The sequence below is a fragment of the Myotis brandtii genome, unplaced genomic scaffold (assembly GCF_000412655.1).
Source record: "Myotis brandtii unplaced genomic scaffold, ASM41265v1 scaffold731, whole genome shotgun sequence".
Lineage (NCBI taxonomy): Eukaryota > Metazoa > Chordata > Mammalia > Chiroptera > Vespertilionidae > Myotis > Myotis brandtii.
In genome coordinates, this window is record NW_005370895.1 from 712441 (window position 1) to 735266 (window position 22826).

Here is a 22826-nt window from a genome sequence, read left to right on the forward strand (position 1 = left end):
ATTATAAACTACATGAAGGAACACCATGGAGGAGTGAGTACATTTAACAGATGTGAGAACTGGCATCCAAAGAATAATAGAAGCAGTTTAAAGAACAATAGTATGTTTGCTTAACGTTATTAAGAAATTAAGAGATAGATCATAAGGAAAGATTAACCGACATGATGGAAAGAACGAAAAGATAATGTGTATCTGAGCTCCAGAGGAAGGACTAAAGAGAATGGGAGAAGCAATAATTGAAAAAATAATGGGTTCACATTTTCTGAAATAAATGAAAGGTACACATCTTCTGATTTTTAGTAAAGTCTGGGGAAAAAAAAAAAAAGGAAAGAAAGAAAGAAAAGAAAAGCCAGCCCCTCCCATCATCCCAGGGGCCACCTGGGACATCTGGTTCCTCCTCTCACGGCAGAGATTTGCAGAAGGCGAGGTGAACAGGAAACAGAAGTCAGCGGGCCAGACAAAATGATGAAAGTTGTTCAAACAGAATCCTTTGAAATGACCCGCGAGGACCTTCCCGGGCACATCTCCCTCCAACATCAGTTCCCTCCAACCTTTGTGTTCCAGCTCCAAGTATTGTTTTTGGACCAGGCGGAGCCCAGAAATCTTTCATGGGCCTCTCTGATCACTTCCTCTGCCTCAATGGCATCACACCAGCCGCCTATCGTCCCGCCACAGGACCTGGCCTCCCCAGCTAATCAGAGAGAACAAACTTCCTGAGGGCAGAGCTGGCCCTGCCCGCACTCCTGTGGGCGGGAGGCTGGGCTGCCCGGGGCCAGCCTCGGGGATGAAAGCAGAGGGGCACCTCAGGACAGCCATGCACATGTTCCCGAGATTTTATTCTGGGGGAAGCTGGTGGCTGGAATTCTTCCCGATGGCTGGCAGTCGTAGCTCACGTCCAGGTGAGGAAGGAAGCCAGGCAGGGTGCCCTGGGCTTTCTCGGGGTCAGTGCTGCTGGAGGGGCAGGGATGGGTGGACAGAAAGAGCCTGAACGGCTGGGGAAGACGCCAGCCTGCCAAACCTGCCCCAAAGCCATCCATCTTTACATAGGAGACAGGGGACCAAGAAGCAGGCTCAGAAGGAGGCAGGTGTAACCTAATTCATGTCAGAATTGCTCGCATGTATTGAGCACTGAGATTAGGCTCCGTTCTAAGCATTTCACAGGCACTAATTCCCGGAGTTCTCATGAGAACCCCAGGGGTCGGTTCTACTACCTTGCTGAACAGATGAGAATCTGAAAGAGAGGTCAGCAGACTCACATACAGGCAGGGTCTGGCTTGGGACCCAGAGCACCAGGCCCCCGGGTTCACACTCTCAGCCTCAGGGGGATTCTGCCTCTTCAAAGTATTTGGGGTTCCCCGGGCGTTAGCTGTACCCTCAGAAGCTGAAGGCACTGCTGCATGAGAGGGACCTGGGGTGAGGAACCACATGGCCCCTGGGACCCCTTCCAGCTCTGAGATCCTACTCGCCTATTTTAGAACGTTCTGCCATCGGGTTATTAACAAAACCTACGAGTTGGCTCCCACTCCAAAGTGTAATTCTGCCTCCTCTGACTCATGCAGACAGAAATGCTTGGAGATGGTTCACGGGTGGGATGGCGGCCCACGGGCCTCTGTAGGGGAGATGCAGGCTGCCTGGGCCCCAGCACACGTCTCTCAGCTCCACTGCTACCAGGGAATGATGCGCTGTCCCTTGGGCAGAAGGTTCCTGGTCCCTGAGGGTGGGGAATGACGAGGTGAGGAAGGGAGGATGCAGGGTGTGAGGTGAAGACATGGGACAGGACAGCGCTTCCCGGGCCCCTGAGTGTCACGGCACCCACAGGAACGATCGTATGAGCACAGCGTCTGAACGAAAGGGGAAAAGGGTCGTTCGTGGCTAAACGCAAAACCCCTATGGCCCAGGATGCCGCAGACTCTGCCTAGGAGCTCCAAGGATGCTCTCTCTCTCACACCTGTGAGCCACTGCAGGCCCACCAGCTGGAAACCCTGCGACAGAGAATAACAGGAAAGGTAGCAGTGGCCCTGGCCGGCGCGCTCAGTTGGTTAGAGCATCCTCCCAATACACCAAGGTTGCAGGTTCGATCCCCGGTCAGGGCTCATACAAGAATCAACCCATGAAGGCAAAAATAAGTGGAACGACAAACTAATGCTTCTCTCACTCTCAAATCAATAAACTAAAATATTTTTTTAAAAGAAAGGGAGCATTCCCACGGACTAAGCACCTCAGCCAACAAGGAGCAGGACAGAGGGAATTGCTGGCTAATGGTGAATGACTCCCCCAAGTCCCCCCCCCACCACCACCAATCCCTCCCCTCACCCACGAAGAATGCAATCCAAGAAGCAAGAGGGAACATCTCACCTTAGAAGAACCACGCTGTCGTCCATGAAGGCTCCAATAGTTACATCTGAAAGCCAGAAACATGCAGATTTAGAAACTTGCTGAGGCCTATCCCCTCTACCCCAAGGCTCTCCACAGCAATGGGGCCTGGCCTCGAGGTCGGGCCGCTGACGGCCAGCCTCTGGGCTCCAGAATGGTCCTGTCAGAACCAGAGCCACACGGGCCCGTACGGCAGCCAATCACCAGGTGTGGCCATCGAGCCTTTGGAATGTGCCTGGTCCGCACCAAGATGTGTTTTGAGTGTAAAATCCAGACCGATTTCAAAGACCTCGTTCAAAAGAACAGCCAGCCACACGGGCCCGTACGGCAGCCAATCACAGGTGTGGCCGTCAAGCCCTTAGAATGTGGCTGGTCCGCACCGAGATGCGTTGTGAGTGTAAAATCCAGACCGATTTCAAAGACCTCGTTCAAAAGAACAGCCACCTCCTTAATTTCCATATTGACTCTATGTTAAAATGATAATACACTGGATATACTGGGCCAAATAAAATGTTATTGAAATTAATTCCACCTGTCCTTTTATGTGGCTACTAGAATATTCTAAACTACATATGTGGGTCACATTGCGTTTCTTTTGGGCATCCATGAATGAAAGAGAGGGCTACCTGGAATTACATGATCTTGGAGAAAGCCCCGAGTTCTGTGGCTTTCTCTCTCTCTGCCACCCCAGAGTCGCTCAGCACCCTTGTCTGAACAACGGAGACAATTATCCCGCGTCTTCTTCAAAAGCCGGTAACATTTTCAGAAAACATGCATTCAATATTTGTCAAACATAATATTAAATGTGTTCGATGTACTATTTATGAAGTACTTAAATATGTATCAAATATAAGAAATTAGATATTTAATTCAGAAAATACTTGGTAAACTACACACCAAAACACAAGTGTTAGCTGGCAGTGTTTATTCTAAATAACTTTAATTTAGGAAGCATTCACTCGCCCAACAGCCCTCTGCCTTTCTTCCCGTCTCATATAAGCCCTCAGCCTTGGGGTTCCCATTACTCCTCTGCAGAACCCAGCATCTGAGTCCAAGAGCCTGAGTCCCTACATCTATCCAACACCCTCACCGGGGGAAAAACAAAGAGCAAATCCACGAACTGTGTTGCTGCTGAAATGTTTGCGGTTGGGTACGCTTGCTCGTTTTGTTATCTTCCAACCGTCTTTTTAAATTGATTGAATATATGAAAATAAAAGAACCCGATCAACTGGCCGTTTCGTTTATGAAAAATGCACGATAGAGTCAGATTCCTCGTGAAGTATTAACACACCTGCTCAGCACGCATTTATAGAGAAGCAGGCTAGGTCCTCGCCCACCACAGTGTGGTCCCTGCCAGTCCCTTCAGTTCTCTGAGGCTCAGTATCCTTGACTGTATAGTGGGAGGGGGGAGGACACCCCCATCTCCACCTACCTACGGGGGTTATTATAAGATGCCCATTGCATGTGGAAGCATTTTGCATATATTAAAGTGCTAAACCGTCGTAAGGCATTATTTAGGGATGGCCACAAATTGCCAGGGACAAGAACTGCTCTCTCAAACTGAAAAAGGCCCATGAGGATCTACAGGGACAGCAACGTCCACACTGACCCTTTCCTATCCCCACTCCTCCTGGCTCTGTACCGTTGCGAGGGATGCTCAAAACCCTGGAAGAAACTACAGAACTCGGTGCCCTGCTACAGGATTTCATTACTTCTCCCAGGTCCTCCTGAAGCACTCTGGGTGGAAAGAAACATCTTCTCTAGATAGATAGCAGGATGACCTACAGTTTCAGGGAAATTTTTTCTGAATTCCATGATGATTTTGGATTTTTAAAATTCTGATCTCTGTTTCCTTACCTCATCCCACTCCATCCCCTTCAAATGCCTGAATCAGGTATCACTTGGGACTGGGGTTTGAAAATCCTACATTTTTATTCAATTTGCTTCAACCACCGCAAGGCATTGACTCTGAAGACAAGCCAGCCAGCCAGCCTGAACGGGGAAGGTCTGCTTTGTTCGCCAACGGTTTTCTTTTTGCTCAAAATCTTTCAATAATTTTCATGCAGGGGGAGGGATGCTACTCAGTCCCTTTTCCCCTCTCGAGAGTAAGAAAATTCTGACTATGATTAAATAATATCAAGGAAGCCCTGAACGGTGTGTCTCAGTGCTTGAGTGTCATCCCGTGTACCAAAAGGTCACTTGTTCGATTCCCGGTCAGGGCACCTACCCAGGTTGCGGATCTGATCCCAGGTCGGGGTGAGAGCAGGAGGCAACCGATCAATGTTTCTCTCTGACACCAATGTTTCTCCCTCTCCTCTCTCTCACCCTTCATCTCTCCCTAAAATCAATAAAAAACATACTTTAAAAAATAATATCAAGGAAAACATAAGGTTTCACTATTTATAATTTTTAATGTAGATGTGCTTTTTTTTTTCTTCATGAGAAAGACTGGCAGCCACAGAATTCACTGCAAAATCCACCCACCTGCTGCTTCCACTCTTCAGAGTAGGTCATTTTAAAAAAAAACCCCAAAAATGCCCTGCGGACGTGGCTCAGTGGTTGAGCATTGACCTGTGAAACAAGGGGTCATGGTTCAATTCCCAGTCAGGGTACATGCCCAGGTTGTGGACTCGACCACTCAGGGTCATGCAAGAGGCAGCCATTCAATGATTCTCATCATGGATGTTTCTCTCTCTCTCTCTCCCGTTCCCGTCCTCTCTGAAATCAATAAAAAACATATAAAAAAAAATTAAAAACCCCAAAAGAGACTTCCACATTTTCACCTTCAAATCAAACACCAGGCCAAACACCCCCTGCTAAGGGTGTGAATTTTCCTAATCTTAAAGAGACGTAACCACGCTACCTCGTGCGTTTTTCCTTCGTGTATCTCAGTGGTTCTCAACCTTCCTAATGCTGCGACCCTTTAATACAGTTCCTCATGTTGTGGTGACCCCCAATTTCATTGTTACAAATTGAACATAATTAAAGCATAGTGATTAATCACAAAAACAATATGTAATTATATATGTGTTTTCCGATGGTCTTAGGCGACCCCTGTGAAAGGGTCGTTCGACCCCCAAAGGGGTCGCGACCCACAGGTTGAGAACCGCTGGTGTACCTCACCTGCCTTAAGGGAAATGGCTTACCGGGATAGCCGTTCCCGTCCATGTCGATGCCTCCTGACATGGACTGCCCGAACATCCGCAGGACTGGACTGATCTTCCGCCCGGACAGTTTCTGAAACAGACAACAGGGAAACTGAGTCGCCGGAAAGGAGCACAGTCCCGGATAAGCCCCGTGACTGTTTCAGCCCAGCTTCCAAGGACACCTGGTCTTGACTTTGTTGAAAGAAAAGCTTAAAAAAAAGGAGTCCTGATTTGATCAGGGAGTCTTTGGCAGGCAGCTAAAGACCACACACTCCTTTACTATTCCTTGCCTTCGCCAGATGCCATGATTTACATTTGTTTCTAAGTTCGGGGCTAACGAAAGAGCTACCCAGCCCAGTGTGTTGATGTTTTGACATGTTCAGTGAAGTGTGAAGTGGATAATGTGCGGCTGCCCTTTCTAATGAAGGTTCTGTGCTGTGTTTACACGGGGAGAGCTGGCTGAAATTCTAAGAACATACTTTCCCTTATATCACCCTTCCCAAACGTGTAACTAACCATGTTACACTCCTCCCCTAAGCGGTACACGTTGGAGTCTTTCCCTCGGCGGACAGGCAATGCGCATGTCTAGATGGACCAGCCGGCCACGGGCGACCGCCTCTCCATGCAGCCAACCAGAAGATCTGCAGGCTCCTGAGCTTCCCTGACAGGGTGAAGCAGCTTTACCTAGGAAATCTAGAACTCCAAGGCCCTGGACCTCCCATGCACTGTAGGAAACCCCCCAAATTCGCTGGAGCCTCCTCCCTGAAGGGCGGCTCTCAACCAACCATTCAGAGTTCACGGCCCGACCAACGCCAGGCACTCAGCATCTGTGCTCTTGACTCATCATTCATCACCGTATGTTCACACGGTGGATCAAGATGATCTGCTTATAAGCAACCTTCGTCATACATCGACCTTCGTGGGGCTGAGCTTCCTGAATCAGAAGAGTCCTATCTTCTGGCATCTGACCTGCCCCGCCTTCTCTTTGTCTATACAGTCTCCTTGCGGAGGCTCAGTCCATGATACCCTCATGGTAGGTGACAAGATAAATGCTTTGTTTTCATGCCACGCAGCAAAATCCTCGTCAGAACCAGGCACACAGATGCCCAGGGGCTCCCTGTGGGCTTTCTCCCCTTACCCTTTTCCTTACTGGGCCAACCTCCAGAGAAGTCAAGAGGCCGGGGGAGGGGAGTTTCCATAGGATCTACAGATGGACACTAGGCCAAGGCCATTCCCTGCTACAAAGAGCCCTCCACTCGCCATCTCCAGTGAGGCCATCCAGCAGGAGATGCGCGAGCAGCAACGTACAAGTCAGAACCCTGTCGGAAGCACTGAAGACATGTGTCTCGCTCCCAGGCACAGTCCGCATCCCACATGGCCCTGTGTAAACAAATGTGGATGGACGCCACATCTTGAAGCCGACCACCTCGCTCTGAGGTCCACCAACGCCGGCGGCAGCCTGCCCTCCCTTTGCCTGTCTGAGGTCTGCTCGGCTGGGGCGCGGGGGAAGAGCGGAGGGGTGGTCCGCTCGGGGGTGGCGATGCAGGCTGACGTTCTCCCGCAGACATCTGCAGGCCATTAGGCCAGAAAGCCAGGAAGACACGTCTGCTCGGTGCTAATAACTCTAAATGAAAACCAGGAGCTCCACCAGGTTTGTCGACAGTGTCCTCCGGGCAGGAGGGCAGGAGAGAGGGGAGAGATGGCAGGGGCCGCCCTAACGTGCCCAGGGGGCTGTGGAACCCAGAGAGGCACGCAAGGATCTTAAAATCAACCCTTTTCACGGGGCCCCGGAGAAAGAGGAACGAGCGATGTGGAAGAACTTGACTCCGATCGCACAATTTACCCAGCAGAAATAATACCGAGCCGGGCCAAGGAAAAGCGCCTGCCTCGCCCGGGGTTGTTTCTGATTTCCTCCCCGAGTTCGCCCACACAATGCCCGCTCTGTCCGGGCCTGGGCCCCGAAGACTCTGTCATGAGAGGGTTTTAGTTTCCTTTCTCAGTCCCTGACCTTATCACATCCATAGGAGCAGCTCGGAAAAGTCTAATCATAGTTGTTTCTTTCTTTCTTTCTTTCTTTCTTTTCTTTTTTGAAGAGCCCCAAACGACTTCTCTTTGTCAACGTTAACGAGCCAACCTGCTGACAAAGGCCGGCCGGGCCCAGCTGCTGATCCCCGCTTCCTACTGCAGGCACCACGCTGACCACACATTTAGACGTCAGCTGCTTGCCTGCAGGATTCCGCCCAGCAACGGAACAAAACACTGGAGCGAGGGGGAGGGGGCCCTCGCAGGTTGCCTCCCCGTGTGGCTGGCTTCCGAGGTCCGGGAACAAGCTTCCAGAAGGATGCGTGGAGAGTGACCCCGGGCGGTCGGCTGGCCGAGGACGGGGCTCCCGGGATGATGGTCAGCTCCTCAGCAGGAAGACCACAGGGGCCGCCACGACAGGGCTCTCGAATTGAGAAAGACACCACGGATCCTAAACCAACACTCTTCACGGTGAACTCAAGAAAGAGGAATGAGTTCCGGGGCAATGTGCACGAACCCTCAGCTTGTTGCCCCCCGGGTAAGGGTGCCCCCCACTCAGACTAGAGCAGCCCTGGTGATGCGCATGGGACCCCCAACTGTGACTGCAGCCCTCTCCCTTCGCTATGTTGGCAGAATCCCCTAAGAGCGTATTCCCACCATCCGTGGTTCTTTTCTGATAAAACGTGGAAGATCCGTGTAGATAAAGGCCCCTTGGAGCACGTACGTCTCACAGCGAAGTTTCCACATGCCTACGTTTTCCCACTGGGCTTCCGCCAGGGGTCCTTGCTCCGACGTGCAGCGGAGGGTGGTGGGTACAACGAAAGGTTTGGGAGTCGGACTGGCAGTTTCAATGGCCATGTTGCCACATGTTGGGCAAGTTAAAGAACCTCCCTGGGCCACAGTCACCCCACAAATAAAAGGTGGGTGATAAAAGTACTCGTCTGGGACACAAGAAAAGGGGTGGGGGGTAGGGAAGGCCGGAGGAAGGTCAAGCGGGGGAAAAAAAGGAGACATATGTACTACTCTTTGTAATATTTTAAGCAATAAAAAAAAAAGTACTCGTCTCGCATGGCTGTTAGGAGGATTCAAGGTAAGAGGCAGAGCTGTCCCTCCACTCGGTATCTGCCCCCCGGAGTCACACACGGAGCAGGAGGCCCTGCCCAGAGGGAGCCTGACGCCCCACTGGCAGCGACCCTCGGCCCGTAAGCAGCCAACTTCTAGTGCAGCAAGAACAACAACTATGAATGTACAAGCTGACCTCCCAGGACGTACTGCCTCTAAAAATCAACTTGTAAAGTCTGTTTTTCCCTTACCTAGGAACTTCAGGACGGGAGCTGGTTTTGGTATTTTACTACCATTTCATTTTATGGAACATTTATAGAACCTTGTATAAAAGCAAGGCTCCGTGCAACACTGTGTTTCCTTAGCCATAATCCTCTTCGCGATGAGAAATATAAGCATGAGCAGGAAGGCGGGAGCGCATAATAAGCGCTCGATAAGTCAGTATTTGCTGACGGGGAATTTCTCGGTTTGGGCTCCGTCCCTCCCTGTCCCTGACCCGCCGGGAGCACGCCGCAGGCCTGGGCCCCTCTCCGCACAGACATCCTGGCGGTGCTGCTGCCCAGAGCACCACTTCCTGTTTCCCAGGGGCTGGGCTCGGCACCATCAGCAAGTTTGAACACCAAGCTGATACGACAAAAAACTGAACTCACCACTTCCATGTTCCCCAGTCTGGGGCACGAGGCCAGAGCGTAAGCCGCTTCTCGTGTCCATGCCAAATGGGACAACAGCCCTGTGACGGCTTTCAGGTCCCTCCTCCGTGGATCTTTCTAGATCATGTTTTACAATAGATCCTTCAGCTTTAGCACAGACGGTTGACAAAGGAGTAACAACAACAACAAAGAAAGCCTCCCCTTAAATCAATCGCTCTAACTCTGGGTTAAGAATTTGGACATGATCTTGTGTCGGCAGAATGCACCCCTCAATGTCAGCCAACTCTGGAGTCTATAAATGTCTTGCTCTTTCATCAGCAGTACCCATCGTCTGTGCCTTTCATTAGAGGGTGGCACGGCCAAGGGCAGGAGCGAAGTTGTCGGCGCCTCTGGCCCCCAGGGTGTGGCACAGAGGAAAGTGGAATGAATGGAGGAACAAACAGTTCCCTCTCCCACCATTACCATCGAGTACTGAGGGACTATCCCGTCGGCGTCCCCGTGGTAGATGTAGACGGCGCCCGAGAAGTCGTCCTCCATGGGCGCGCCGACGGCCACGTCTGAGGGGAGAGAAACAGCTGCCGTGAGAAAAGCCACGTGGAATACCCTAAGAGCGGATTCCCTCGTTCCTGCCATCATGTCTGAGTCCCCCCAAACCAAAAATGTCTTGGTTGTTGCTTGTTCAAGCATCCACTCAGGCACATAATCTCTCAGCAGAAAAAAAAAAAGTCGAAAGAAAATGATAGGAGCTAGGAAGAGTTTAATTCCGGGAAAGCTCCTAGCTCAGGGGTGGGCAACTCCTGGCACGCGTGCCAAACATGGCACACCAGTCACTTTTGCTGGCACGCCAAACCCTCTCTTATAATCTTCCATTGACAATTTTTTTTCTTAATGTCGACTTTTTTATTTTTCAGATAAATTCAGTGTAGGTGCATCTTAGATAAATAAATAATTTTACATAACAAGTTATCTTAAAGACCATGGACATGGCTGACTTGGAAATGCAGTTGATTGAATTTCAGAGTAGCTCAATTTGGAAGCAGAAATTTATTGACCTTAGAGTTGACTTGGAAAACATTGAAAAAAAGCAATTAGAGACAGGAGTACCAGAGAGAAGTGTCGAAAACGAACTATTGAGGACTTGGAATGCCATTCCAGAAAATTTTTTCTGTTTAAAAAACTTTGCAACAGTGTTACTCTCCATGTTTTCATCCACATACGCTTGTGAATCTTTGTTCTCAGTGATGAATTTTGTTAAGTCTCGTAATAGGAGTAGCCTGACGGATGAAAGTAGTAGCTCGTGCATATCTCTGAAGGTCACGAAATATAAACCTGATGTAAAATCTCTGTCATCAGTGATGCAGCAGCAAAAGTCCCACTGATAATATCAAACGGAGTCATAAAGTTTTCTGTCGGACTATCAGTGTACATGTATACATTAAAAAATAAATGTATTTTTCATCATCATATACTGTGTTTTTGTCGCTTGAATGAATTTTATTATTTCTTCAAGGTTCTTCACATACGTACACCTTAAGAGATATCAAGTAGGCGTAACATGTTCTCAAAAAATTAGGGTTGGTACGCAGAAGAATTTTGAGTTAGAGATTTTGCTGGTTTTGGCACGCACTCACAAAAAGGTTACCCACCCCTGTCCTAGCTCATTCTCTTAGGGAGAAAAATATCACTGAGCCACCCAAAAGAAGAAATACAAAGATAAACCTCTGGCCCAATTTCCGTCCGCCAGAGGGGGGAATTCTATAGACAATGGTTACTGCATAGAAAAAGCCAACTCTAGCCCTAGGTGGTTTAGCTCAGTGGATAGAACAATGGACTGCAGACTGAAGGGTCCCGGGTTCGATTCCCAGTCAGGGCATATGCCTGGGTTACTGGCTCAGCCCCTTGTGTGGGGCGGGCAGGAGGCAGCCAGTCAGTGATTCTCTCTCATCACTGATATTTCTATCTCTCTCTCCCTCTTTGAATCAATGAAAATATATTTTTTTTAAAAAGTCAACTCTATTCCTGGATGAGGAAATGTATACAATGGCATTTGCTTCACACACAGAAAAAACTGACACTATTCTCACAAACTGACAATTCCTGGAACAAAGCCTAGATCTTCCTTATTTTTTTGCCCTTTGCTTTTAACGAAAGTCATGTGTCTGCAGAAGTGAGGTCAAGGGTGAGAGGCGTGCACCCACGTGACCTCCAGTGGCGATCCCCCGCTCTTGAATGAAGGCCTCTCGGGCCAGTGGTGTGAGGGCGTCCAAGCAGCCTGGCCTGAGGCAAGAGCGGTCCCCAGCCCCTCTTCCACCTCGGCCATCGCCCAGTGACATGGCTCCCGCAGGTCCTGATATCTGACATCTGCCTCTACAGGGAGGGGAGGAGGCTCTGAACAGGCCAGAGAGAGAGGCCACATCCGGGAAGGACAACTGCTGTCCAAACAGAACTACACATTCGGTATCCCCAACCCCCAACAATTAAAACTTATTCAAAAGTCAGTTCAACCCGGCCAGTGTGGCTCAGCGGTTGAGCATCAACCTATGAACCAGGAGGTCTTGGTTCGATTCTCAGTCAGGGCACATGCCCAGGGGTGGGCTCGATCCCCAGTGTGGGACGTGCAGGAGGCAGCCGATCAATGATTCTCTCTCATCACGGATGCTTCTATCTCTCTCTCCCTCTCCCTTCCTCTCTGAAATCAATAAAAATATATTTTTAAAAAAGTCAGTCCAGCATGCTGTGACTATCAGGGGAGAGAATGTCAAACTCTCGCCTTGCTCATTTCACGAACAACACGGTAGAGCCCTGTGGAGCCTCAGAGGCTCAGAAACAAGATGTATCTGCGCAGGGAGGAAGCTGGCTTGAGCTCCTCTGCCATCCGAAGCCCCAGTGGACCGGCCCCAAGGTTCACTGGCCCCACAATCACATAGCAAAGCACACGGAGCTGACGAGACGGGACTCCTGGAAAGCAAATGCCCGTGGGCTCAGAGCTCAGCCCTGAGTGCCCGCACACAGAGCATCTTCTCTGAAGGGGTCATCTCTCCCCCATGGGCAGGTAGATCCAGGAGCGCATCACACAGGGGCCAGGTTGGAAGGCAGGGGGCAGGCGCTCACCCACCTGGGAACCCGTCGTCGTCAAGGTCCCCCAAGCTGGCGATGCTCTCCCCAAAGTGTGCGTTGTAGGCGCCATCCCCGCTCAGGGCCAGCTGCTCCTCCAGGGCTCCCTGGGAAACAGGATGGAGGAAAAACGGAAATCAAAACAAAAACACAATAAAAACAACAGAGCTGGGAACACCACCTCTCTAGCACACCCCCATGGACAGGAAACTCCTGGGCAGAATCAAAGGCACCCAAACCGCTCTCTCCGGGGACAAGATGGGTCCCTTGTACCTGGGCAGCATGGGGCTCTCCAACAGCCTGGGGTGCCTTTTGGAGGGAGCGTGCGGGAGGCAGCCAATCGGTGATTCTCTCTCATCATTGATGTTTCTCTCTCTCTCTCCCTTCTCCCTTCCTCTCTGAAACCAATAAAAATATATTTTTTTAAAAAATAGGAAGAGGTTCAAGAGAAATAAGAATACTTAGGTACTTAGGGTCAGCACGTGGCTTTAAGAAACATGGGCTGTGGGGGGTGAGATGTGGGGGTGAAATGTTCCCAGAGAAGATCTGGGGAACGCTCCTGCTCCAAGTGTCCACGCCCCGACTTAGACACATGGCCGGGCTATCCGTCTGGTCGCCTGATTGCCTCAGACAAGTTAACACCCACGCAGATGTGTCAGGCTCCCGCGAACAGAGTGGCTGGGAGGGGCTGAGTGAATGCCTGCTGTTCTCATCTCCACAGTGATCACCTCATGTCCCCCAGGCACCTCCCCCACCCCGTCCCCCTCACTGAAACGTCAGCAGAGATGCAGGTGACCAGTGGCTGCACCAGGTACCAGGAAGCATCTTCCTTCCCTTGCAAAGAGTTTGCAAACATCCAAGAAAGCCCAAGGCTCGCGTGTGCCCTGGCTCCTCTGTCAATGGCTGCCCTTTCTTCCTGGCACCTGCCCGCCTGGTTACGGTGACACGCCAGCGCCTCTACCCAACTGGGATATCTAGCATCTTGTCAGTGCTTAAAAGTTCACTCACTGTTTTTTGGGGTTTTTTTATGATGAAAGCATGACATGTTTGCTATTTGGGATAAAGATAAAACTAAAAATCTGCCCAAGACCACCACCCAGAGCGATGTTATTATCCTCCTCTGTGGATTTGCTCTATTTTTAAAGGTGGTTTGTATACGCCGTTTTTAATCCTGCTTTGCACTGATTATCTCATAAGCATTTTCTCATGTTAGCTCCAAGGCTGGTGGTACCAGAATTTATTCATTTAAACATTCCCTCCTGGCTGAACACTCTTACTTCCAGGTCCTGAAAAGATTTCACTTTCTCACTGCTCTCCCCCACACCCACCTCCTCCACTCGGCTAAAGGGAAACAGAGGCATCTTTCTACCCCATCACATCCCTTTCATGATGCTGCAGAATAAGGGACATCTGATTGGGGCTCTTGGTCCCCACCCAGCCCCCATGCTGAACTAAGTGGCCCCGCTGTCTCACACCTCCACCCACTCACCCAGCTCCCAGCCCACTCCTGCCTGTCTGCCCAACTCCCACTCCTTCCTCAAGATTCCTTCTAGCCGTTGTGTCCTCTGAGAAGGATTCTCTGCTGCCCGGGCAGATGCACGTACACACCGAGGAAGGCAGCACAATCTAGAGATGAAGCTCTGAATCCAGCCTGCTTGGATTCAAACCCCGGCCCCACCACTCCTTAGCTGTGTGATTTGGGGCAGGTTACCTGACCTCTCTGGGCCTCAGTTTGTTTGTTTTTCACCTGAAACATGGGGGCCACTGATACCAGGTGCACATTATACTGAACTCATTCACAGAGAGCGGGAGGAACAGTTCCTGGTACCCGGTAGGCACTCAAAACACAGCCATTAAGATTTTCTGAACCCCTGTGTGTTGGCAGTTGTAACTTTCCATCAGTGGAACACTGAGCTTTCTGAAGGTAGGAAGCTCGTCGCGGGGCGCAGTGCCTAGCCCAGAGGGATGCTCGGTTACTACTTGCTAGACAAGTCCCCCTCCCATACCCTGTCCACAGGCTGCCCAGCACTGTACTCACATTTCCTCTGTTGATGTAGACGGTGACCTGCCCCTCGTCCCTGATCTCAGAAAACATGGGGGCCCCCACCAGCAGGTCGGAGAGGCCGTCCGCGTTCAGGTCAACTGCGCATAAGGAGGAGCCGAAGTAAGAGCCCATCTGCAACCAAGTCGAGTTGCAACAAAGCGTTCAGTGTCTGCCCTCACACAGGAGGCCCTCGCTCTCCTCCAGCCCCGGACCCCTCACAGGCCCTGACGGTGGCGCTGCCCGCAAGCCAGAACGCCAAGGTGAACGGGCAAACACCCGACTTCCCTGTGTCTTGCAGCTGTGACGCGGGGCCCGCAGGCGCCAGGAGACCAGAGCTAACTGGCTCAGAGTCCCCTGTCCTGGAGCCCTACCCAGGGGGACAACCAACGGACCCATCCCGGGAGAACGAGGCACTGTTTTTAAAAATACAAACTGAGGTTGCAAGTATAGGTTCCAACCATCATAAAAGCACCTGGTGATCCAGACATCTGACAAGGCCCAGCAAATAGGAATATGAAGTTTCAGGACACGAGGAGGCATGAAACAAATGTGACATGGGAAACAGGTGACCCCCTCCCAGCCAGATAGGAACTCATGGGCTGAAGTGACAGAAAAAGGGAGAACTCGTGGACCACTGGATGGATGAGGGACCCAGCCAGGCTACACGGGCTCATCCTTACTCATAGCCTAATCCAGTCCCTATTACCTTAAATCGGGGTTCTTAAACCCAAACGTGAATGGGATCCAGGCAAGTGATATAACAGGTAAGAAACAAATAGCAGTGCGAGTATGCTTACAGGTGGCAAGTGACGCTAGGCTTCAGTGGCTAAGGCACAATAGGGAGTGGTGGAGACTGTGGCAAACTGGCATCCACAGACCCAGCGACGGGAGCAGCTCCTACCCAGCTTCGGTCAACTGCTACCCTGAGGAAGGCCAACCGTCCCATTGTCCAAGAGAAGCCCAAAATAAAACAATTTATTTGAAGGGCCTATTTTTTTTTTAATGATAGCAACTAATTCCTATTAAAAACAAACAAACTTACTACACAGGACAAACAAACATTTTTGTAGGCTGTATCCTTTCCAGAGGCTACCAGCATGCAAGCTCTGATCTTTATTAGAAAGGCTACCCTTTTAAAATCCATGTTTTCAAATAAAAGGGCTCTGGTTCTATGGACACGAAGCAGCATTTCCTTCCACTGTTGGTAGTATGACACAGGTGGAGGACACTCCAGACCCCTCCCTGCAGTGGCCCTGGGCCAAGAGGACTCCGATGCCCTCTCCCAGGCACATGCCAAGGCCACGTGCACTCAACGCACATGCCCCCCAACCCCTCATGCCCAAGAGAGGAGGGCAGGGAAGGTTCCGAGGCACGGGAGGCAGGGACACAGAAACCAGCCGCCAGGCGCCGACTGGGTGGCTGTGCCGATCTCCCTACCCGGACATGAGTCAAAGGACTGAGACCCAGGCAAGGCCCCAGGGAACGACTTGTCTCAGTCTAATGGGCTGTTTAACTTGGCATGTTCTTCGGTGTTAACTCAGAAATCCCTGGACGTGAAGTTCCCTATCTCTGTTTTGACATAACTGATGCATCACATACTCAGTCAATTCCGTAAAACTTCAGCCTGGCAACGGCGCGCTGTGGGGTGTGCGGTCCTTGCTCTGAGAGCTCCCGTCAAGCCTGGGGATGCGGGGACGTGGGCCTCGATTAACATCTGGACTGCACACACACTGGTGATTCCTCATGTGTCCTATGCATGAAGCATGCCCACCAATGAAGACCAGAACTGGGTTTTTTCTTTCTTTTCCTTTTTCTTTCTTTTCTCAAGGTGAAGCCAGGAGATAAGACTATCTGATCAAATTCTGGCCACACGAAAGCAGAAGGGACCGGTGGTTTACTGAGTCAGACCCCTCTTGTGTGTGTGAGACTCTGCTAAAGGCATCCTTTGAGGGCCTGGGGTCATGACCTTCCCCTATGAAATGACAGAGACGTCAAATGGGCAAGAATTCCTCATATCTTCGGGGAAAAAGCGGAAGAAAATGCCTAAGGAGAATAAGGGTCTATTTCGAAATCAAAAAGAGGCGATGGGGGTAAAGCTAGAAGACAGTGCAACCAGAGGGCAGGAGGGATTGGTTGACGAAGGAGTAAGTCTGGAACGGTGCCAGGAGCGGGCAAGACGAGCCCTAAAGAGAATGACAAATAGCGCCCACGCCCGCCTTGATCCTGGGGACTCTTCGCCACTAACGCACAGTTATTTCTCTCTAACGCTGGGGGTGCTTGGAAACCTTTGCAGAACTGCTCAGGGTCATTTTCCAGGGTCGCTGCTTTGCGGGTTGGAAATGTTAAAATAACACAGGCAGCCCAGCTCTCGGGGGAATGCGGAGCTGTTCTCAGGGGAAAATGTCACAAAAGCGAGTTTGGAGATGCATTTTTTTACTTTATTTTTTACTGAAAATATGATGACAATTCAATACTGAGCATGTGCCTTAAGGTTGCTAAAACTGCACAAAATGAGTAGATTTTTGTCCTTGCAATAGGATTCATCTTCAGAACAATATGTAACTCACACAGCAGGTCTGACTCTGAGCAGAAACTGAACTAGGGCCAGGACACATGGCCGCCCAGGAAGGAAACAGCCTTTTTTTTCCCATTTCTCTGGGTAGTGGAAGGGAAATCACCTTCTGACAGTCTCCTGGTGTCTCCCTCCCAAGCCTCAGGTCCTGTCCTCTCCCCAGAGCTCACTAACCCCGCCTCACCCCCCAGCTGAATTCCTGTCCCCTTTGAGCTGCCAGTCATGCTAAGCAAGCCTGCTGATCTAAGCCACACTAAGGAGTGGGTGGCGGATAAGCCCATGTTTAATAATCAACAGCATCTCCAACTGGCTTACTTTCAGACTTCGGTGCAGTATGGATAGAAATTAAGATGGAAAATCTGCAGGAATTTGGATTAGGGATGGTATGAGGACAAGATGACGCAGGCAAATAAACTTTGCCCAAGACTAATTTGAGGGCTATTTCTATTCCAAGGCTCTAAAGGGAAACGGGTGACTCTTTCTGGTTTTTCTTCGTGTGACAACAGTCCCTGTGGCAACGGTGGCAGAGGGCTCAGGATGCGAGGCGGCGGGGGTGGCGCTGTGCTGGTGAGAGAGGGAGCGTGAGACCCATTTGTCTGCGGGCCTCCTTGGAAAGTAATCAGGTCTGCTTGCTACCTGTACACAACTGTGCGTGATCTCTCTGGAGGTGCAGATGTGTGTGTATGAGGCAAAGACAGACAGACAGATGGAGAGAAACAGAGAGGCCAAGAGAAACAGAGTATGCAGTCATTTGATGACAGTGTGAAATACAACCTTTTACCAAAAAACTCTATGCTGAACTTGGCCACGTACACACTCATCTTGCTACCTGTCTCCAACAACAACCTGAATCCCATGAATCTGCAGGTTACACTCAATGCTGAGAAGGTAAAGAAAGGCACCAACAGGCAGCAGAACCACCACGTAAACACAGGGCCCAGAGACAGCCTTTAAACCCATTTTCCAGCGCGTAAAATCTGACTTCCCCATGATGACATCTCTCAAACAACACACACATATATACCAAGAATCTTACCTTTCTACCTGAGGCCTGAAAAATCTTAATTAAGGTGCCTGATCTTCGGTCAGCCCGAAAAATATAAACCTATGAAATGAAAAAAGAAAATCTAGTTAAGATGGAAGCAATGAGCAAAGGTATTTATCAGCATCCTCCTGGGAGTCCTATTGAAATGCCTGACCCGGCGCAGGACAGATGTGCTCCCGCCGACTGATACTAATGCAATCCGCGTGGCTCTCATTTTATCAATTCTGCAAAGAAAGTGTCCTTCACCTCCTCTGCTCCTGGCCACATCATGGAGGAAGCCACGCATAGTAAGACCCTAGGAGCTTCCAAATCACCAGTAAACAATTCAACACTTAGAAGAAGTGTTTTCTTCCTTGAAATAGTTCTTTCATTCCTATGTGTGAGAGTTTGAGCAGGTATCCTACTAGTATATAATAAAAGGCAAATATGCAAATTGTCCCCTCAGGAGTTCAACAGACCGGGAGACCAGGAGTTCGACCAACCAGAAGTTCGACCGCTCGCTATGATGTGTGCACCACCAGGGGGCAGTGCGGAATGAAGGAAGGCCCCGGCCGGCAGCTGGGGGAAGGAAGGCCCCAATGGGCCCTGATCACTGGCCAGGCTTAGGGACCCTATCCGTGTACAAATTTCGTGCACCGGGCCTCTAGTGTCAAGATAAGAAAGTGGGAGGGAAGCATTTCAGACCAAGCAGTTTTCCAAAGTGACACCACAGACCTCAAGAGTCATGACATTTGCTTGCGTAAACAGGAATTTAGCTGGCAAACACCAGAGTTAAACATTAAATACATTTCTTTACCGGGGGGACTTCTCAGAGCCTTTAGGGTGCATGTATATACCATAAGTCTCCGCCACAAAGAAGATCATGGAGGTGGAACTTCCTAAATGACATGACTATGGAAGTTCTTTTTCAAGTTACATCGTATGGGAAGAGAATGTCTCACTAGAACCAGGGCAGGGGACCCTCGCACAGGGTGAAGGATCTCAGTGTGAATGTTGTCATGCCCAGATTAACAGAAATCAATAACCACCCAAATCCTGAAGGCCGGAGATTCTTTCGGGGGTGCCTGGGAATCAGGTCTGTACCAGCTCCCATCCCTGGGACTATGGAACAGTCATCAGTTTTATCAACAGTGACCCGTTTCCCCAGCGCCTCTCATGTGGCCCAACCGGAAGCAGCATTGGCTGAGGCGTGGGCATCGTTGGGAACTGAGAGGTGGAGGTTTTTATTGATGCCGCAGAGGTGCCGGCGCTCCGTGGCTCCTCCCCCGGAAGGCATTATCAATGTGGGAACAGCACGCGGCACTTCCTCGTCCTTCCAGGGTGGAGAGGAAGCATGTGACTCAGAGAGACCCATATCTTTCTTGAAGTCACCAGAGTTCATCCACATGCTTCCCCCTGCTCAGTGCCCTGGGGTTTTCCCCTGGTTTCATTTTCAAAGACCCTTTCTCCACAACATCAGCGTTGGGGGGAGGGAGGCACATGCTCCATAAACACCAGCAGTGACCCCTAATCCTGCCCAGGAGGGTGCAGCTGGTCATACTGCTGCCCTGGCTGAAGGCTCCAATTAACAGTGGTCTCGGCCCGTCACGGCCTCTCCAGAATCCAGACCCCATTACTCTGAGCCCCCGGAGATATGGTTAGACTACCTTAGGTCTATCCCATGGGCTCACACCATTCCTCTGTTCAGTCTTTCCCATCAGAGAACCTACAGAGTGTATTAAAAATGCAGATTCCTGACTCATGTGGACCTACCCAACCTACTCAATCTGGATTTCCTGTTCCCTGGAGCCAAAGACCCATCAAGCGTAGTTCTCTGCAGGGTCAGGTGCCAACCGAGATTCCCAAAGGGACTCAGACAGTCCTGAACCTATGGGGTCTATTCTACACTCTGGGTGTATACTTTAGGGAAAGTGGCCCACATATTCCCAGTCCAGCCTTTGGGCTGCACCAGTCTTGGTTCCAAAACATTGGGGGAAATAAATTTAAGAATCTAGGCCCCAAGATAAATTGACAAAGATATCTGGGACTAGACCTGGCTCCATGAGGTCAAAGTCAAACTTGGAAAGGGTTTGAGAAAGTGGAGGATTTGAAGTTAGCGGCCAAGGTCAGTCTTAACAATCTCACTTGCACACGCGTGTGCACACACAGAGTCGGCTGTGAAAAACATTCTCAGATGTGAACGTGCAGGAGATGGAGAGTACTATCCACACTCTGATGAAGCTTCCAGGTCAACTCCCAAAAGTGGCTGGAAGGAGACAGCAGAGGTGCCTCAATACTTCATCACTTACCTGCCGGCCACCCAACAGAATCTTCAAATCCAAGTGAGGTGACAAACCCCTATAACAGCCACAGTGTGCCCCACCTCCCTTCTGTCTGACCCCCTGCTATTCCAAAGGCTCTTCTCCTCACCTTCCCAATGCCTTCATCCTGGGGGGCGCCTCCTACCACATCGGTGGTGGACGGATGAGAGAAGTGGCCGGCGGTAACCGCATAGCCTGTAAGGAATGGGCAGACGCCAAGGGCAGGGTTGAGAAACAATGACAGGGAAGAGAAAGATCCATCAGAGGAAAACGTTTCTCAAGTAACCCTCATCTAGGCAGTTATTATCCAGCCAGTCTTGGACCCAATGGCAGCTGTTGGTCTTCTCATGCTGGAATAACTCGTCTCACACAAAGACATGTTTGCCAGGACATTAGGGCAAGAAAGAGCGGTCTCTGACTGTCTGCTTGGGACAGGTACTGGGCTACATACTCCATGTCTGTTTTCTTTTTCTTATTGATGTATTTTTGAATGTTCATACAGTACACACATCTGAAGTGTAGAACTTAATGAATGTGTATACATGGATATAACCATGTAGTCGCCACCCAGAGTGGATGTAACCATGGAAACACAACCGAGGAGGGTCCCTCATGCCCTTTCCCAGTCAATGCCCCCGCACAAGTAGCCACGCTTCAGAATTCTATCACTACACATTATGTCTTCCTGGTCTAGAACTTCACTCACTCAACATAACTGTCACATCCATCCATGTTGAGTGTGGTCGTTTCTTTTTATTGTTGATTAATGTTTCATTGCATGAATATATCACAGTATCTTTTTTCCCCCTCCTATTGCTAGGCATTTGGTTTGCCTCCACTTTGGGGCCATTATGAACAGCTTGTATGTGTACTTTGGATGTCATCATGGCCTTTAACCTCCCAACTCTAGGGGGAAGATATGATTATTTCTTCCATGTTAGAGACGTGGAAAGCAGGACTAAAATGTGATTAAGCAAGATTCCCAAGACCAATCTGTGTGCCTCCCATGCTCCTGCTGTTGACCATTAGGCCACACTCCCTCCTAAGAGAAGGCAGAAAGACACTAACAGAGATGGATGAATGGATGGATGGATGAAGGGATGGATGGATGGATGGACGGGTGGATGGGCAGGCAACGAATCTGGATACAAAAGGAATCTAGAAAGAAAGGAAAAAGTTGTGTGCGCTTAGTCTAAATGTTTCCTGCACCTTCTGGAAGCCCTGCTGACAGGCTGAAACCTGTGTCCTCCGGCCCCCAGAAACCCTGAGCCATAGAGTCCCCAAACCATGTCATCAACCTCAAACCTAAGCTGTGCCCATAAGCTCTTTGGGCTTTGTGATGAGACCACATTAGGGTCAATTCTTATTCACCATGTGGCTGCTCTCTCTCAGACTGGAGGCTCATGTTACCCAAGAGTATTCTGAGTGGCAGACAGCAAAGCCTCCGGGAAGCCTTGGGAAGCCGGCAGCAGATGGGGCCTCTGTTCCGTATGCAGGGAGAAGCCACCAGCCCCAAGTCTGGACCCTACAGCCACCGCCAAACCAGCCTCTCTCCAGCCTTCTTTTCACTTTCTGGCCTAGTACACATGGGTCGAGTCCCTATGAAGCACTAGGTACAGTGCTGAGTCCTGGAAATGTGAGACAAACGCCCCACCGCCAAGGTGCTCCCAGCCCGGCGAGGGTTGGCAGTGTCTCCGTGGCACCCACAGGGGAGGCGGCTCAGGGTCCAGACCTTGAGCTCGGGAACCACAGGTTTAAACACCCACTTTGCCATTGAAGAGCCATGTGACCTTGGCTATTCCATAACTTCTCCGTACCTGTTTCTTTCGCTATAAAATGTGGATGGAAAATAACGGCTACCTTACAAGGCTGTTTCGGGAATGAAAAGCCGTAACAGGCAGAGCCGGGCGTACAGTAAGTGCTCAATAAATGACAGGATTGAGGAGCTGGGAGCACAGGGCAGCGAACACCCCAAGGACTCGGAATAAAGGTTTTATGGTTTATTCACTGGGGAAAACCTTGCAGTTAGAAGGGGAAAGGCAAGTGGACAACCCTCTACTGCCTTCTCACAAGTGAATCTCTGTGAAAAGGGGGCAGGACTCCCCCAGATCTAACTTATGGGTAATGTATGCAAAAGAGCATTGCTTTCTCAGCATTGGGCCTAAAGTTAGCTTCCTTTTCAGTCCAGAATGACAGCATTTAGGGCCTGAATTAAAGAAAAGCCATGTAGAATGTCCATGTACACAAGCAAAGACAGTCTACCCTGTTCTTAAAGAGGCATGATCACGCCGGGCCTCGTTCTTGCCTGGTGGCTGGCTGCTCGCTTAAGCTGTGTCTATCTTCTTTCTAGAAGATTAAAAAGGTTGAGAAAATAGGAGAAATCTTTCCGAGCCTTTGATCAAACCCCAGCATTAGGCTGCCATCCATCGTGATAATTTCTGGGTCTGATTATCTCTGTTGGCAACCATCTTTGTGACCCGGAAGCAGAGACCTCGCCC

General features: G+C 50.2%; 1 protein-coding gene across 2 annotated transcripts in view; it reads right to left on the reverse strand.

Annotated features, from left to right (window-relative positions):
• Positions 1–22826, reverse strand: part of LOC102248306 (integrin alpha-9) — a 107214-nt gene that overhangs the window by 56416 nt on the left and 27972 nt on the right. For both annotated transcript variants that reach the window (XM_014530331.1, XM_014530330.1), the window contains exons 6-12: positions 20438–20523; positions 18020–18088; positions 14406–14543; positions 12369–12474; positions 9716–9810; positions 5520–5610; positions 2356–2401 (exon numbers count right to left, since the gene is read on the reverse strand). In XM_014530331.1, the coding sequence (XP_014385817.1) occupies positions 2356–2401; positions 5520–5610; positions 9716–9810; positions 12369–12474; positions 14406–14543; positions 18020–18088; positions 20438–20523 (631 nt within the window). The remainder of the gene's footprint in view (positions 1–2355; positions 2402–5519; positions 5611–9715; positions 9811–12368; positions 12475–14405; positions 14544–18019; positions 18089–20437; positions 20524–22826) is intronic.